The 19,132-nt window shown below is 41.2% G+C and overlaps 1 protein-coding gene across 2 annotated transcripts in view; it reads right to left on the bottom strand.

Annotated features, from left to right (window-relative positions):
• Window positions 1-1,079: 1,079 nt before the first annotated feature.
• The window catches only part of AKAP12 (A-kinase anchoring protein 12), a 104,296-nt gene continuing 86,243 nt past the window's right edge, over window positions 1,080-19,132 (bottom strand). For both annotated transcript variants that reach the window (XM_066615677.1, XM_066615679.1), the window contains 2 exons: window positions 9,306-16,401; window positions 1,080-4,913 (listed from right to left, as the gene is read on the bottom strand). In XM_066615677.1, the coding sequence (XP_066471774.1) occupies window positions 9,314-16,401 (7,088 nt within the window). In that variant the 3' untranslated portion in view covers window positions 1,080-4,913; window positions 9,306-9,313. The remainder of the gene's footprint in view (window positions 4,914-9,305; window positions 16,402-19,132) is intronic.

Raw genomic sequence — 19,132 nt, 5'->3', positions numbered from 1 at the left:
TGCCCTGCGCCCCTCCAAAGCAGCATGATTCAGTGAATCATGTAGCTGCCTTCCCCCCGCCCCCCCACACACTTACTGCAGTTTAAACTCTCTGAGCATTTGAGAACAGCTGCTCTACCCCAACTGCTCCCAAACTTTTTCGACTGGCAGCTCCCTTGACCTACTAGGCCATTGGCCATGGCTCCCCTTTAGGGCTACAATCCTATACATTATATAAAGCAGTGCATTTTTTGTTGTTGTGAGGATTGTGTGCTCCCCTGGCTTGTTTCTGTGGCTCCTAAGGGAGCCATGGCTCACAGTTTGGGAACCACTGCCTTACCCCGTTTCAAGTCTGACATGCTCCCTTAGGCAGTACAACTCTATGCTAGTAAAAGAGGTGGCATAGATCTGGGTAGACCCATGGGGGACTAGGCAGTGGCTGGAGAGAAAAGCCTAGTTCCTGGAACTTATTTTAGGTTAACTGTTCATAGCTGCAGCAAATAAAAAGATGTGTTGAAATCAATTATCACAATACAGGCTTGATCAAAATGTCTTAAACTACACTTCTGAAAGACACCTAGGCTGCATTTTGGCATTCTCCAGGGGAAGGAAGTTGAAACACTTAAGTCAAACATTATTTGTACAACACAAATTGTGAATAATGTTCTGTAGTGACTGAAAAGCAGTATACAAACCTTTATGTCTATGATCTATAAAATAGGTAATAATTCACTTCCTAGTGATGTACACTCTATGGTAACACTGCTTTTTTGTTGCATAATGTACAAAATGACCCTTACAGCAGCTTAGATGGGGGGGGGGGCTGCATCTATATTTGTAACTTGTAAAATGCAATTATTTGAATTATATTAGTTGAAGAGGGACATGAATATAGTTCTATTAAGTACAATACTAGTTCTTACTGGCTCTTACTCCCAGGAAAGCAGGTACAGGATTGCAGCCTTAATACCCTCTTACCCGATTGGGATTTTCTGCCATTTATTGGGATCAATTAAACACTGATGCCCTTATTTCAAAGCTATATGGGTCTTCTTGTTTGGAGGTAATAATTACAAGAATGACAAAAGACACAAAGAACATTAATGTGTTTGTATTTTATTTAGTCCATGAAAATCTACCTTAAAAACAACATAGAAAATCAAAGTATCAATCCAATACACTGGATTAGAAGAAACTGCAAAAGCTTGGGAGCTGTGGCACAAGCTAAAATTTTGCAGCCTCATCTGAGTATTTTTGAGGCCAAAGCAATACACTGTAATAAAGCAGTATCTGTGTATGGAGACAATCTCCCTGCACCATAAGAAAATTCTTCTGGTGCTTTTGTTTTTGACAGTTACAAGATGAAATATTGGTAATATGATTTGTGTTCTTTGCATTGCTTAGAAAGGCCCTAGGTCAGTATAAAAAAAACAAGCAAGAACTAAGCGCTTGTTCCCCAACTTCTAGCCACTGACAATTTACAATGTGATTACTGGGTTTTATTCAAATGATTTTCAGATAACTTTACATAGTTATTAACAGCCTTTGCACTATAAAGAGTAGAACCAGGATTACACAGGCCATGCCATTGTTTTTTTTTTAGCTTGTTACAGCTTCTCTGATATGGCTTTCCATAAACAGATTACAGTTTGTATAGACAATTGTCTTCCCATGTGCTCAGTGCTGTTATGCAGAGTTGTCAAACTTGCAGCCCAGGAACTGTGGCCTGCCAGGTACATGATAAACCCCTTCCTTCAGTAGCCTTGAGTGGGTCACAACAAGGAAGTTTAGCCAGCATCTGTTAGAGTGCAATCCAGGTGCATAGGGTACATACAGCTCAGGAGCTATGATTTTGACAGGCCTGTTTTAAAGCACATATCAAACGTGAGCAAACTAACGTTTGGCAATCAAGAACCATTGTTAGAACGAACTTTGTCATTCATACCCAAAGATGAACAGGGAGAGGGGAACTGACACTAGAGTAAAACAAGACACCCCAAATCTTTTTGGGACACACCATGTTACGAAACATTTTACACAACTGTACACATTGCAGACAATCACATGGAATTTATCTAACTGATCCATAAACAAGCTTCTATCTGTGATCCTCTTTGTCGTAGGAGACTATTAACCTTTAACCTTCAATACTAGTTCTCATCTTGCACTAAAGAAACTGAACGTTCTCACAAATCCGTATCTAGGGGTTTGTATGATAACACGATCAGAGTCCTAGAAAGAGGCACATGCTAATTTGTGTATGTACACTACCTACTTCTCAGGGAGAGAATTTCTGTGGGGTTTAAACTCAGTAGCTCATTTGCTTTGATAGATAAACTTCACAGACTGCACTAATACTCAACTGGAGTGAAGACTTTTACTGGTTTACTTTCATCCCTGTCATGCCTTACAAATATAGAGCATGTTTGCCCAAAACTTGATCCTAGCTGAATGTGTAAGCAGTCAGTTTTAGACTGAAAGGAAAACCAGTTTTTGAAGACATAGCAGATGCATAAACAGGGTTGTCAGATCAGCAACCTGGAGAACTGCTTTGCCTGTAAATCAGCCAATGGGGCCAGCAAGATGGGGTGGGAGGCAGTACTTTGCTACTGCTTCTGAGCAGCAACCAAGAGGGAGGGGATATATGTTTTTACCAGGAACCTCTGTCACAATACAGCAACAGAGGCAGGGTCATAGCATTGCCCCTTGTGTCTCTGGCACTGGCTCTCAAAACTGCCAGTGAGAACAGAGGGCACCTTACTCCTCAAGACACTGTTCAGCACCTCCTGCTTCACTTCATTGGCTCTGTTGACCAATTTAAAGGCAAAAACTTTCCTCCGTGTTGTCAGTTTAACATGCCTATAAATGAAAGGCCAAAAAGGTAGCAAAAGTGATTCAATGACCTCTTCTTACACACTGCAATTCAAAAGGATTTTGGTCAGTGAAAGTAGACATTAAGATAGAAAGCTGAAAATAAGAATGTGGTTATTCACCATTCTTATCATTTCAAAATGTTGCACAACTTTATACCTTGCTATCAGTTGTTGAATTAGATACTCTTCATTTCCTGATGTCCACAGTCACCCTGTAGCCATATTTTTAAGATATATACTTGAAAAGCATTTTTCCATTTTAAACTATCGCAAACTACCTCACTACAGAACTGCATCTGTTGCAATGTAAAGTTGCACATCATCATTTATAATAGTTGCATTTATTAGCAAAGCTGTTCCAGATATTATGTTAGATTATTTTCCATAACTTCACAGAGAGAAGGCAAATGTTTTTCTAAGCAACAAATGTATAAAGCAACCACCAGATGGTGCTATTGCACCAGTGATTTTTTTTAAATTCCTTTGCTCATTGCGCAGCTCTTAAAAGACAGCATTAGTTCTCACTTTAAGTATTGGCTCACTTAGTTCATTTTCAAATAAATTACTATACATGAAGGACAGTGAAGCTGCTGGGCCATGCAACAGGCTCAGCTAACTAGGTGCGAAGGCTACAAAGTGCAATACAATGTGACCTGCTAGACATGCTTGGTGCCAAGAAGATCAAATACTAAATGCTTGAACAGTTCAGTAATTATTGTTCAATTATTTAGCATTTCAAGCCTGCCCAGTTTTTATGCATAACCTATACTGACTAGAACTGCAACTTTACACCTAATAAAATTGAAAATGACCTTGTTCTAGGAGTTTTTTTTTGTTTTGTTTTAAATGTTAATTAAAAGTGTAAAGCTAAGTGTAAGCCAAGTCTTTACTTAAATCACTTTTTAGAACTCACAGTTTACTAAATGTACATAAGCAAAATGAAACACACTTTCCTAACCAGGGGGACACAAATATAGAGCAGACCTAATATTTTGCTCATCAAAAGCTTTTTGAAAAGCTCTCATTTTGTGACAAAGGCTTGTTACAAAAACAGCAGCCTTTTTAAAAAGATTGATAAATTTTTCTTCTTCCTTGATGAGTTAAAACCAGTGCAGTATTAGGCATTAAGTTATTGTAAGATTTTTTTCCCCTCTTAACCAGACCTCACATCTGGAGACCAATTTGAAATGGTCATTCATTTATCTGAATTGTAAGAAAAAACAAACAGTATTCAAATAAACCTGAAAGCACATTGAAGTCATTCTTCTAAAGCACACCTAACCTTCCATTCAACTGTAGCCAAAATGTTTTCAACACTTCAACACACAGGACTCAAACATTGCAATGCTTAGAGAAAGTGATGGAAAATCAACTTCTGTTTAATGTTGTTATCACAACTATTCCAAAAAGAAACAGAGCCTTGTGATTATGACTTTTAAGGAAGTAGGACGAAATACAGCATTAAACACTGGTTCTTGCACCCTTCCACACAGTGGGAAGCCAGTCTAAATCCATCTGCGGTCAGTTACAGCTCAGTCACAGTGCTTCCCCATGGTCACACGTATTTTGTTATTTCTATACTGGGCAAAACAAGCAAGAAGGCTATTTTGTATTTTTTTCCCACATATAAAGAAGAGGAAATATACATTAAAATCAGATTTTTCTTGAAGATATACACATAAATACACAAAGAATAACAATCCAGTTTTGGAAGCACTGATAAAAGGGGAGCCTGAAAGATGCCAGCTTCCTTTCCAGGTTAATGCATGGGCATAATTTCTGCAAAAGGTTACACTTCCTGTTCTCCCCACACTCATCTTACTAGCAAAAAAAACACTAAGAGAATATTGCGAAGAGGAAGTGTTAATCAAAAGTAAAAGGAGGCAACTTAAGCTCCTGAAGGTGCTCTCAGGATTGTCAGATGCCTTCTCAGAATGACAACAGAAAGCAGTTCTCAGCATTCAAAATCATTGGTTTTCAGCCCAGTTAAGCAGAATCCATTCTCTTCTGCTGCCTTCTTCAGAAAGTGGTCCCTCCAAATATGAGACAGCTTTCACAGAACTGTTGAAAGAGAAGTAAAGAAAATCAACACAGCCTTGTAACCTGAGCCTCTTAACCAGTGTGATGGCAGTATCAGCATATATCATGTTTGTTGAACTAGTACTGTGAGCCAACATTGACTGCCACATCAGCGTAACAATTATTAGTGCCACTGTTGCCAGCTAATGCATAGCCACTGTGCAAAACTGCTCTGTGGCACAGGCATGGGAAATGAGACCTGGAAGAAGAACTTGAAGCAGGTCTGGAAAGTTTTCACTTGTATATGTCACCTACACATCCTAAAAACCCTCCATTCTAATGATGAAGGAAGAGGGCTTACAGCACATTCTTCAGCTACACTGCAAGACCCAAGAATAACTGAACTATCAGAGAAACATAAAAATGAATCACATGCTGGTTTAACTATACCAGTCTCATCCTTAACTACCTGTTCTCTTCTGCAACTGCTACTGCCATCCAAGAAAAGTTAGTAAAGGACCCTGCAGCCAGGATGAACAGTGCAAGCTCTTCCTCTCACAGGCACTTGGCTGCAGAGTGCCATATTAACTTTCCCACCCGGAAGAGGAAGCAGCAATGAACGATCAAGGCAAAAAGCAAAAATGATAGATTTGAAGTAGTATGCCTTTTGTTGGTCTGCTCATCTGCCAGTTCAATTATGGAGGTGGCCTCACAGCAAAGCTGAAGAAAGCACTGTGAGTCCACCTTTGCTGTTATGCCTGTCTTCACCCGCAATGAAATCATAACTTATACTTTTGGAGTTGGGCTCTTAATAAACAAGTTTTACATGCTTCAGGTAACAAATATTTCAGAATAGGACCAATGGGAAGAGTTTCATCTGTATGGTAAATATTCAGTTAAAAAACAAAGCCCAAGTCCAAGCACACTTCTTAGAAACAAGTTTCACTGAAATAAGTTACACTGTGTAATACAAATGGTTTATGCTGAATTTTTGATGTTTCTTATGCCATTCAGAGGTACTGATTCCAATGGGAATATTTCTTCTTCTGTCATCAAAACTTTTTTAGTTATCTTAAATGTTGTGTTATCAATCTATTCTATTGCCTAATACACATTGTATTTTACAACTGCATAGCATAAACTATTGGCTAAACTACTGCTGCTATGTCAAAAAGAGCGGCATTTTTCAAATCCTCACACCGAAATTTATCAACATCAAAAAAATTTCAGATAAACACAAAATTGTTCACATTTTGTTACACAGTGTTATGCTTACCTCCAAATACAATCAGTGTGTTCAGGACTGAGGCACAGAGAACCAGAAAAGCTGTAGGAACGGGATACTAATTTTTGATATGCACAAGTCTCTTCTCCTTGCATTTACAGTCAAATAACAATGCCTAGATCAGTGGTCCCCAAAGTCCTACTCAGACTTTGGGACCGCAGTAAGTATTTGCGGGGATGGGGCAGGGGCGAGGCCCTGATGGCACCGCAGTGACCACGGCGGTGCCGGGACCAAGGGTGTTTTAAACCTACCCGGGGGGGGGGGTTGCACTGGCCTCTGGGAAGTCCGGGGAGGCTCAAAGCACCCTCTGCAGGCCTTCCTGCTGCTGCAAATTGTTCCAATCAGTGATCTGAGCTATTTGCAGCAGCAGGGAGGCCCGTAGAGGGGGGCTGGGAGCCTCCCAGGCCCTCCCGGAGACCAGTGATACTCCCCCAGTAAGTTTAAAACCTCCTTGGTCCTGGCGCCACCACAATAATTGAGGCGCCATTGGGGCAGCCACTTCTGGGCCACAGGGGGGAATGGTCCTCTTCCAGTTCTTTTGGTGGGTTCCAGTTCTTTACCCACCACCAGTTTGGGAGCCACTGGCCTAGATCATAGGGTAAGTTTGCACATATGTGCTGATGGCTGCATTATTAAGTGATGATTTGTACACATGAACAAGCCATCATGACCAATAGAGAGATCTTTTTTAGCATCTTGGTTGCAATGTTCTTTTATAAAGCAAGTCCAATCATTCAGGGCCCAATCCGATCCAACTTTCCAGCACCAGTGCAGCCACAATGCAGCCCCGAGGTAAGGGAACAAATATTCCCATTTCTTGAGGAAGTCTCTGTGACTGCCTCCCCACAACAGGATGCAGTGCACACCTCACTGGCATAGCTACACCTGCACAGGAATTGGCCCTCAGTTATGAATGGCCAAGTAAGATGAAATCAAGTGATGGATATGCATGTACATGAAATGTGTGTCAGCTCACAGTTACAAATAGACTCTGATTTTTTCTCCCCAGTTTTGTTGCAGAAGAACTGTACCTGTTACTATGAAAATTTAATCTACTGTGATGTAATGCATAGAGAACTGGCCTTAGTGTGAAGAGAATGTGTTCAAATTATTTTATTAGCCACAAAGACAACAGGTGCCTTTGGGCCAGTTACACTTAACCTCATTCACACTGCTGTTGTGAGGCTAAAATGAGGAACCATGTCCTAAGCACCTTTGAGGAAGTGTGGGAGTAAACAAAAAAGTAACAATGACTGAAGATGCAAATAAATTATCAGGATAGGTGTAATAACCACAACAAAGAATATTAACATTATTGGGTAACATTCTATTCTATTCTATATTTTAAACACCCCTTTCCTTCGAAGAGCTCAGGACAGCATACATTGCCCCACTACTGTTATCCTCACAACAACCTTGTTAGGCAGGTTAGGTTGAAAGATAATGACAGCTTCACAGTCACTCAGTAAGCTGAGTGGAGGGAGGGAGCTGAGGAGGGATTTGAATACTCCCCACCAACTCTCTTCCCCCCCCACCTCTCTCCTCTCCCAATTCTCCAGCATACCAAATCTCCTCTTTCCATGTAGGATCATAATATTACATTTAAAGACCCTAATCTTTAATGTATGCAAGGGAATCTCTGTGAGTGATAAGGGCTTCCTCAATATTCCCAGCCTTCATTCTTCCCACATCACAAGAGATTTGTTATGCCCATAGTGTTCAAAAACTCACTCTTGAGCTTGAAGTGGGAGTGAAAAGGGTAAAAAAGTTAGGGTAAAGTTCTGCTATGCATGTGCACAATTCCTAAGGGCCCAATCCTATCCAATATTCCACTGCCAGTGCAACTGTCCCAATGGGCCATGCACTGCATCCTGTGGTGTGGAAGTGGTCACAGAGGCCTCCTCAAGGTATGGGAACATTTGTTCTCTTACCTTGGGGCTGCATTGCAGCTGCACTGGTGCTAGAAGGTTGGATAGGATTGGGCCCTGAGACAACACCTAACAGGAGCCTTGGATGACAGCACTGTCAGTCTAGAACACAGGTATCCAAACATTTTGGCAGGACATCATCTCTCTGACACTGTGTCGGGGGCTGGGGAAAAAAATTAATTTACATTAAAATTTGAATAAATTTGCATACATGAATGCATTTACATGAATAAATACATGAATAAATTTACATACATGAATGTATAAAATGGAACTTATATGAATGAATGAAGGTCTCACAGTAGCTCAAGGCCTATAAAAGGCCTTGCACAAAGCAAGGTCAGCCTTTCCTTCGCTGCCACTGCTGCATCACAGTTGTGAAACAGCAAGTAGTGGAGGGAGCCCTAGTCCAACAGTTCAGGTGAGAGGTTGAAAAGTCATCCTCACCTAGTTGCATTGGGCCAGTGCAGGCTCCAGTAAGTCTCCAGAGGGCCAGAGGCTCATTGGGGACTGGGAACTCCCTGCAGGCCGGATTGGGAGCCCCTGAGGGATGCAAGTGGCCCCGGGGCCAGGGTTTGCGCACCACTGGTTTAGAAGCAAGGCAATGTTTTCCTGAACAGATTTTTTACATACAGTAATCCTGACTACTTGTATGGTAGGATAACTCAGTGCAGAATGATGCAGGCCATTGGATAGGAGTACACATCTAGGTATTGGACTACACTATTAATACTGAACATCCCTTTAAAGTGATGGCAAAACAGGGAAGTTACTATGCAGAGGGCAAACTTTGTACGTGAACGTACATAAAAAGTACCCATCCAGCTATTGGGGAAGCTGGTTAACCTTAACAAGGTTAAATGATAAGGTCAAGCTGTATATGAAAGACAGCAAGATTTTTTTTAAGTACTAAGCACCGTGCGTTGGATCCAAAGGTCCTTCCTTTATTAAGAAGTCCTCCCGTTGGAAGAAGGAGACCTTCCTCCAGAAGAAGGAAAACTCTGGATCAAATCCAATGTCTCCAGAAGGAATACAAAAGCTTGTTTTAACTATGTAAACTTTCATTTGGATCCCAATATCAGACTGATTCACTTTTGGCCATAATTTGTAATCCCGAAGACCAGGATTGAAATTGATAAAAAGCCATTATAAACTAAAAAGTTATACACTCAAGGGTATAAACTACTGCCAAGAAATTATTGTAATTAAAAATATATTTACATTAAATCTCAGGATTCGGTCAGCTCTGTTTTTAGCTGGCTCTCACAGGTTGTGTAGTCTTGATTATTTACATCTTTCTCTGTGTGTGACTCCACAAATCCCACTGGTTGGCTGTGGTCTTCTTTCCTCTTTACATGTGTTTTCTGTTCTACCACTTGCTCATGGATTTGAACAGTCTGCCAAGCTTCAATACCCTTTAGCTTTGGTTGGTCTGCGTCAAGTGACTCTTTGGATAGACCTCTTGAAACAATACCATCAACTGCTGCTTTTTGAGTTTCCACTTCAGATTCAAGCTTTGGTTTGCCGTTTTCTTTCTTCAGACCTGTTTCTTTCTTAATCTCTTTCACCGTTTCAACCAAATCTCCAGGTTCTTGCATTATAGTTGTCACAGGGCATGATTGTTTATCTCTCTGTGATGTTTGTTTCACTGATTCTAGATCAATATCTGTTTTTTTAGAATCCCAAATTTCTCCATCTTCACATTTATCGGAACTTAAAGGAAATTCTTCTGTTGTTTGGAAGGTCTCCAGTTTCTCTGCAGACTGCATTAAAATATTAGCAGATGGCTGAATTTCTTGATTTTTCTCTTCTATGCCTTTTATAGGAAGCTGCTGATCAATTGGTACACCTTCCTGAACTTCAGATTTATTTAGGCTCATCAGACATGGTTCATTTATCTGCTTTAGCATAGATTCTGGCTCTTCGGTTTTCTCCATTTTATCTACAGCATTCTGAATTACTTTCAATACTATTTTTGTACTCTGCGACTCTATAGTAACAGACTGAACAACATCTTTTTCAAATTCAATATGGGTTAAAGAGGGGCTTCTTTCTGGAGATGTGACCTTTTTTCCAGCTTCTGGACTGGACTTTGATTGTTGAACCTTCATTTCAGGAATGGAAGAGACACATTTCTGGATCAAGTCATCTTTAGTACTTCTGGCTGAAAAAGTTGGGTCTTCTATTGTTGACTCTGCCTTCTCGGACCATGATTTTGCTTTGGTATTAGGGCCAAAAGCCCCAAGTCCTGAATGAGCAAAGCTCACCTGTTGTACCATGTTCAGTGATGTTTCTTTTGATTGCTCCAATAATGATTGCAAAGTTTCAGCTGATGTTTCTGTAAATGTGACATTTTCTGACAGGACCTGCTCCTCGACTGCTGCAGCTGTTACTGCTACAGAGGATTTATGAACTTCATAGCTTTGTACTTCAGGAATGTCAGTGGTGACAACTTCTTGTTGCTTGGTGAAAATCTCCTGTAGCACTGAAGCTGTATGAAGTACATCCCCACAGGCAAGCTCATTTTCTGTTGATTTTTCTGTTACCATTTCTAGTGTCTTCTCTGATGACGCTTGCCTCCATTGACAGCTATCTAAATCTGGTATTGATTCCAAAAGTGGATGAATTGTTTCAAGTTTATCAGGAAATGGTTCAGTCTGCCCAGAGATCTCAATTGTAGTTGTTTCTCTGCCTTCTGCTTTTAAGTCTGGAAAAGCACTTTCTCCTTTATTTTCCAAGATGGCATCTGAGACAACTGTCTGCGTGCATCTGGAGTCCAAGACATGAATGCCACCTTGAAGTGCAGTCTTTGCAGCCTCAGTTATTACCGTTTCCGTTGATTTTGATTCAGTGGCTAGCTCTATGCTTCCCAGCTCTTTTTTCACAGTATCCTCAGTTACTTGAATCTCGGTAGACTTTGCTTCCAAAATAAGTGCATCTTCCTTTTCCTGCTGCATGGCATCTTCAGATGCAATGGCGTCCATGCACTTTAACACTTCCATCTCGGTCATCATAGGAAGTATAATTAGTTCCTGTGGCACAGGGGTTTCAGGTACAATTTCTTCTGCCTGTTGTGATTTTAAGATAAGCCTGGCACCAGTGACATCCTTCTGGATAAGATCCACAGCATCCTGACTAGGCACTGAAACTTGATCGAGCCTCCTTTCCCCTGTTTCCTGAGTGACCCCTTGCTCTGCTGATGTTTGCTCAAAGGCGACAGTAGTATCTTTAAGGTCATTCTTTAAAGGCACTTCAGACACAACTGCCTCTAAATGTTTTGATTCTAAGGACAGGGCAACATCTTGCGTCTCTCTCTGCATAGGAACATTTACTAAAGATGCTTGCTCCGAGAAAGTATGAACAGGGGCATCAGCTGAAATTACCTCAACAAATTTTGCCAAAGAATCGTCCATCTCAGTCTGAATGGCAACTTTAGCCTCCACCTTCTGCAGAATCTCCTTCGGTTCTCCCTGTGTGATGGGAGTTTCTACTTCTACCATTCCTTCTGACCGCTCTGCAGAAGCCTCTGTAGCTGTCTTCATCACAGGAGACTTCATTTTTGCCTCCTCCACAGAGTCTTCCACTACCACCTTCTCTACAAGAACTTCCCCTTCAGCCTTTTTCTTGGCAGTCTCTGCCACTTCTGCATGTGTCTCCACACCCACCTTTTCTGCATGGGCCTGCTCATCTAGCTTTCCAGCTGTCTTTTCTGATGAAGCTTCCACTTTTCCTTTCTCTGCAGATACATCAGCTTCCTTATTTGCACCAGACTCCTCTGTCAAGGTCTCCACATGCACCACTGCATCTGTCGTCTTCTTGAAAACCTTTGCTTCTGCATTCTGTATGGGGATCTCCAATTCCTTTGCAGGAATTGCCAAGTCCTCTTGCTCCATGAAGGCCGCAAGTGCCATCTTTGTTTGGGCACCTTCTGCTTCTTCCTTTTCTGCATGTACCTCCATATCCACCTTCTCTGTGTGAACTTCCATATCTCCCTTTGTGGATGCCTTTTCTGTAAGAACCACTGCTTCTGCTTCTTTGGTAGGGACTTCTACTTCTGCTTTTTCTGTGGAGGACTCTGCTTTTGCCATCTCTGAGGCAGGCTCAGCATCCACCTTTCCTTCTATTTTCTCTACCAGAACCTCTGCTTCCACCTTCTGTAAGTGGGACTTAGTTTCAACTGCTTCAGTGTGGCCCTTCGTTTCTACTTTCTGTATAAGTGATTCAGTCTGCACCTCCTGCTTATGGACCTCCACTTCCACTTCCACTTCCATTATGGGTATCTCTGTTTCCACTTTTCCTGCATGGATCTGTGCCCCTGTATCCAGCAGATGCGGTTCCGGTTCCACATTTACCAAAGAGATCTCAGTTTCCAATTTCTGTAGTTGGATCTCGGGTTCTGCTTTTTGTACGTAGGTCTCAGTTTCCACACTGTGCAGGCTGACCTCAGTGTCTTTGTTCTGTACACAGGCCTCCTGTACAACTTTGTCTGTGTTCTCTGTCTCTAAGCCAAGTGCAGTATCTTTGGCCATATCCAGATCACTGACTCCAGTTACTGTGCTCTGCACAGGAACTTCTGTTATTTTGCTTTCAGATTCCAGCTTGGGTATGATTGGTTCACTCACTTGTGCACGTTTCTGGGGTAATTGGGACTTCTCTTCACATGTTACTTTCACTGATTCACTCACTTCCGAAACACCATCTTCTATGTCCCCACCTTGGATTGTTTCTTTTACACTCATTTTGACTTCATGAACTATATCTGCACTATCACGCTCACTTCCTTTTGCTTCTAAAGACATTTGTTGTTTTCCAGCTATGTCACCAACTTTTACTTCTGGCTCCACTTCAGAGGTTACTGTAACAATGACAAATTCTTCCTCTTCATATTTCTCTTCAGTAATTTCTTCATCTATCTCCACAACTTCTTGTTTCATCTTATTTTTATCAGCCCAATCTAAACCTACAGTTTCTTTGGAGCTTCCTTTCACATCCACACACATATCATCACTCTTCTCTAACGCTTCTTTCAAACCACTTTCTTTAACTTCACCTTGACTTTGGCCTTCTTTACTTTCGATACCAGTTTTCTCAGGTTCTTCTTTTAAAGATGATTCAGTCAATTCAACTTTTTGAAATGAGACAGTTATTTCTTCCCCAGCTTTCTCTACTGACAAATCTTTACTAATTGCCTGCCCATCAGATAATTTTACTCTTTCAGCAACTTCTTGCAGAACTTCTTGTGTATGTTTGTTTAATTCTTCAAGATTTGGCTGACTTTCCTCTACCTCCTGCACAGGTGTAGCTATTTCTGTTGTATCAGGGGACTCTGTTAGCCTTGAAACTGCTGAAACCATTTCAGTTTCCTCAGCACAGGACACTTCCGTTGCTTCTTCAACACCTGAAGTTTCTTCTCGAGCTGTAATTGCTTCTGAGGTTAACTCCATGTCACTGAGTATAGTGTCATTACTAATGTCCTTTTTGATTTCTGGCATGAGTTTAGTCACTGCTTCCTCAACAATTCCAGTTTCAGAGATCTGGTCAATTTTTTTCTCTTCATCTTCATCTGCATGTTCAATGGATTCTGTCACAGCAGCAGATATCCAAGATGGGGACCTTTCCTCAATACTTGTAACTGCTCTTTCCCCTTCTACCACTGTAACAGTAACTGCATGAACTAGCCCTTCATTGGATTGCTCAATTATTGAAGTACCTTCTGACCTTTCAGTTCTCTGGTCCAAAGTTTTCTTCTTTGTTAGATCATCTTCTTTTGCTTGTTGAGCTTCAAATTTCTCTTGTTCAGCAGCTTCATACTCAGATAAAGGAACCACAGCTGGTACATCAGAGTCTTCTTCAGTGGTTTCTGTCATCTCTTCTCCAGCTTCCTCAACAGGAGTATGTTCTGGTCTTCCATCTGACTTTTTCTTCCTACGACCAGTCATTAATTTTTTAAATGAAACCCAGGACTCTTCTTTTCCGGAATCTCCATCTGAAGTAGAATGTTCTAAAGCTGGAACTGTGACAGATTCTTCATTTCTCTCTTCCATTTTTGTTTTGGACTTTCTTCTTGGGGTTACCAATCTTTTAAAAGACTCCCATGTTGAAACACCATCACCTTCAGATGGACTTCCAGCTTGTTCTGGTGAGGAACTTCCCTGTCCTTGATCACTTTCATGTGAACTTGTTAAGGGCATGTCTAGTGCTGTTTCTTTATTTGGTCCACCTTCATCCACTTTTTGTCCTTCCTGAGCAAGTCTTTGTCCTACTTCTTCATCAGAAGATGATGATTTTCTAGCTCTTTTCTTAGATGACCCTACACAAATTAAGGCTTCCCATGAAACAGAAGTATCAACCTTTCTCTTTGGCTCTTCTGTGCTTTTTTCTAACTTCTGTTCCTCACCATTTTCCTTCATATCTTCCTGTTCTTCATAGGGTGCACTTTCAGTTGACGACAGAGTGGCACTCTTTACCTTATCAAGTTCTTCTTCTTTATCACTTTCAGAAAGCCTCCTGACTCGCTTTTTAGGAGTCACCATCTTTTTAAATGATGCCCAAGGAGTAACACCTTTCTTCTCCATATCTGAAGTAGATCCTTCTTCAGTTTCTGGGATCTGTCCTGGATCTATAACCTTTTCTACAGATTCTATAGTCTCTTCAGGTGAAGAAGCAGAGCTTTCACCCTTTGGTTCTTCTGGACTTTCTGCAGAATCAGACAATTGTTGAATTTGTTCTGCTACTTCCTCTGACTTAGCTTCCTCTCTTTTTCCTTTATGTTTCTTTCCTGACAACTTCTTCAGGCCTGTACTAGTAAAAAGCTTTTTTAAGGGGCTGCCTTGCATCTTGGCTCTTTCATGTGATGAGAACACCTCAACTTCATTCGTTATGCCTTCTGGAGGTTTGGATATTGCTGCATCTCCACTGCTTGGCTCTATTTGCTTAATCTGCTCATTTACTCCTTCATGTGCAGTTTCTTTGACTGTTAGTTGTTCATCAGTGGCTTGTCCTGTTTGAATCTCAGCATCTGCCTCAACTACCTGTTCAACAGCTAGTTCATTTTCAGACATTTTTGCATCTTCCTTCTTCAAAACAGTGCTAACATCAGCATTTATACCTGTGGGTATTTCATCAAAACTTTCTGTTGCCAGAGGAGCCTTTCGTTTAGGTTTCTGTTCAACTATTTCAATACTTTTTTCATGTTCCTCTCCTGGCACTGGAAAACTTGGTTCAGATTTGTCTAGTTTTTCATCCAATTCTTCAGCTGCCAATGGAGCGGCTACTTCATTTGTTTTCTCAGATGATGTGCTCTGCTCTAGTTGACATTCTTGCACTGGTTCCAGTTTTTCCTCAAATGCCAGATCAGTCTTCTCATTCAAACATGCCTCAGATTCTTTGTTTACACTTTCGGTAGATGTCAGTGGGGATTGCTGTTCAACGGGAGTAACAACTTCCTCTTGAAGTGTTTCTGTTGAGGCATCTACCAGCATTAATTCTTCTCTTTCCTTGACATCTTTTTGCACTTTCTCCTCACTGGGTTCCACAAAAACTTCTGGTGCATCTTTTTCTGGGACTTTTTCTTTTTCCAGTTCTTCTTTAATAGCAGCTTTTTCTTCTTGTGCCACTTTTTCTTGCTGCTCTTCTTGCTCTTGTTTTTCTGGTTCGACAGCTTGCTGCTCTTCTTCTTTAGGCTTCCTGAAACTTGTCTTTTTCCGAAACCCAGCCCAACCCTGAGTAAAGAACTTTCTTAAGGGTGATGCCGTTTCATTAGTTAATGGACTTGTTGGAGACTCTGGAGACTTGTTACCATTGCTTTTCACTTCGGCCTCCTTGTGTCCTTCCGGAAGCTCAACAGGGCTTTCTGCTGCCTCTTCAGGAGAAGTTTCTTTTTTCATCTGCTCAGTCTGAGTTTCTTGCTCAGTCTTCTCTGCAGGGTGCGGCACTTCACTTGGCACCGTTTCTTCCACTTCCTCTGTTTTGACTTCTTTATGATCTCCAGCTCCATCTGATGCCACTTCTGTATCATCTGATTTTACATTCAATAACTGAACAGACTCCGATTTCTCAGTCTTTTCTTTTCTAACACTAAATTTGAATCCAACAAACTTAAACACTTTTTTAAAACCAACATCGTTCGATGGAGATTCACTAGGCTGTCCCTGCTCTTCAGCTTTTTCTTCTGGTGATGGCAACTGTTTGTCACCATCTTGTGTGTCCTTCTGTTCATCATCTACATTGGTTTTATCCGTTGATTCCAGTGGCTTAGACTCCATATTTTCAGCAGACTCCTCTTTTAGAATCACATTTGGGGTTTCTCTTTGTCCAACTATAAGAGATATTTAAAAACAATAGAAAATTAGTCATTCAGTTCTGTTAGGTAATTCTAAATCACACACAGAATTCAATCCAGATGCATATTTACTTGGAAGTAAACTCCACAGCTCTCAGTGGGGTTTAACTTTCAAGTAAACATGCATAGGATCATGCTATCACAATCCAACACCAAGTTAAATATATGGAAAGAAATAGGTATAAGTGTGCTTAATTTTGTGCTGGATTGTAGACATTGTGATGACCCAGCCTTAAAAAAATTCTATTACTGCAGTGATAAAATAATCCTGAGGACTGCTTTTTTACATTCCAATACTGTATACATTATTTTTAATGTGGGTCAAATCCTTTCTTAGTAAGTTTATAAGAAGGGCAAAACCCAGTTACTGAGCTGAAGAGAGTTTGACAATCCAGAAATCACTTTATTCAGAAAAAATGTAGTGGAAGCAGAAGGTTATTAATTAACTCTACGTACCCACATGGAAAAAAGACAAAGCATCAAGAATGAAAGTGAAAGAATATGTGAAGCAAAGGAAGTTGTCTCAAAAGAAAAGATACAATCATTTATTTCTGTAGTCTTGATCTAACTGCGCTAGGCACGCTATATTCCTGACAATCTACTTCCCAATTTAACATTACTGCCTACTTTTAGAAACAAATTCTAGTGTTGGTTCAAGTCTCTAACACTGAAGACCAAAATTTACAGCTCAATCCTATCCTTTTCCCTGCTATAACATGCAATGGCACCAAAACAGGCTGTGCTATATACTGTAGTGGAATGGCTAATCAGGAGGCTTGGGAGAGACAGGGAAAAATGTTTTCCCTTACAGCAATATGGATCGGACCTGAACCAGTTCTATAGCTGGTGCAAGTTCAGGGAGACAAAGGGGGCTACACCCCCTTCCACCTTGGGACATGCCACGTCCCTCCCCTGATCTGTGTCGATTCACCCACCCTTGCCCCATCTACCTCACCAACAACAGTGGGGCCTCTCCTGGCCACCACCATGTGCAGGGTGCTCCTCAGTGCCTGCAGCAGTGGCCCAGAACCATGTGGCTACGCATGCTTCCACAATGGAATTTATGACACCAAAATGCTAGTCCTGGCAGTGGAGCTCAATCATAAGATAGGGCTGCCAGTCTGATCTGCTGTAGAATTTATAGACTTGCAAGCACTGACCAGGAAGCACATTATTACTGTGCCCAAAATAGTTCAGAACTTGGACTTCATGCATGACTAGAATTGTTCAAGTACAGGACAGGGACCCGTCCCTTTTCCCTGACCTCTTTCCACCTCATCTCCCTACACTACAAAGGCCAGGTGCATGTCATATGAAAATCAAACATCTGAAAGCGGAAATGTAAGTACTTCAGGGGTAGAAAGGCAGAAAAGACAGAATGAGAAAAGGGGGAAGAAAAAGTTACTTCGAAGTAGATTATTCAAACTACAAGCTATTTAATTACAAGAGTTCTGTTTTTAACATCTTAGTATATATTGTGAGGAAAGTACTGAATACTGCTGTATTCTGCTTTCATTTAGCAGCACTGTATTATGTGTGCTTTTATGAGTGTCAATACACCCAAACAGCCTATGAAAATGTAAACAAATTATTCCCCCTCCATAAGTGATCTTTAGCACATGACAAATTCAGCTCAAATTCACAGAAGTATCATAACAGTTTAGCCCCAGTATTCCCAGACTGTGGTCGTGACCCACAAGTGGATTGTGACCCAGTGTGCGGTGGATCATAGTGCAATGCTCAGATCTGCCCCCAAAAGACTCACCTGGAGTCCCCAGAAGCTGCTTCTGGGTCATGCCACCACGTAAGACAATCCCTTGGTCTCTGCAGGCCTCAGAATGCCTCCCAGATGTGACTAGAAGCTACTTCCAGTTTGTGGAAGCTATTTCTGGTTTGCTTCTACAAGTGGTTTCCTGTCACATCCAGGAGGCATTCTGAGGCCTACTGAGGCCTACAGAAGCCAGGTGGGTCACAGCAGCCCCCAGAGACTCCAGGTAAGGCTTTTGCGGGCAGATGTGAGCATTGTGTGATGACCCACCACAGAACACAAGGTGGCTCACAGCACTCAAAAGTTTGGGAACCACTGGTTCATCCTATTTTTTCCTCATGACATTTTCTCCTGCAAAATGTGCTGCCCTCTGCTATTGTAAGTATCAGCTTCTGTTCACTTCCTGCTTTCCTACAGATTACTAAGAGGGCCAATTCTCATCTCAGCTGCTGTACTACAAACATTTGGCCAGGGAATTATGAATTATGTTTATGCAAAACATGCACTTTGGTTAGTTTCTGTATTCTTCTCCAGGACAGTGTTGAGCCTTAATTGTCAATATTTGACTGAACATAAAAACAAACATTCGGAATTGATATATGTTTACAGAGTGCTCTTGTTAATAAGAGCGCAATACCAATAGTCTTTCGAGACTGAAGGTTGCCAACTAACTAACTTGTTAATAAAGTCAAAATCCTAACATGCTGCCATAAATTAGTAGCAACATGGTAGCAAAAAGAAATTACCCCTATTTGCAGTTGAGTGTTTGTCTAGATTACAATACAATGCTTTGCTAATAAAATAAGCCAACTAACAGCCCAATCCCATGTAACTCCCCATGCAGCAATGCAGCCGTGGTGATAAGGTGTGCACTGCGGTGCAGTTTCGGGCTCCAAAGGTTTCCTTTGTTAAGGAAACATTTTTCCCTTCCCAGGGGTA

This window comes from Tiliqua scincoides, chromosome 1 (assembly GCF_035046505.1).
Source record: "Tiliqua scincoides isolate rTilSci1 chromosome 1, rTilSci1.hap2, whole genome shotgun sequence".
In the NCBI taxonomy this organism is placed as follows: Eukaryota; Metazoa; Chordata; class Lepidosauria; order Squamata; family Scincidae; genus Tiliqua; species Tiliqua scincoides.
This window is presented reverse-complemented; position numbering and strand designations above follow the sequence as displayed.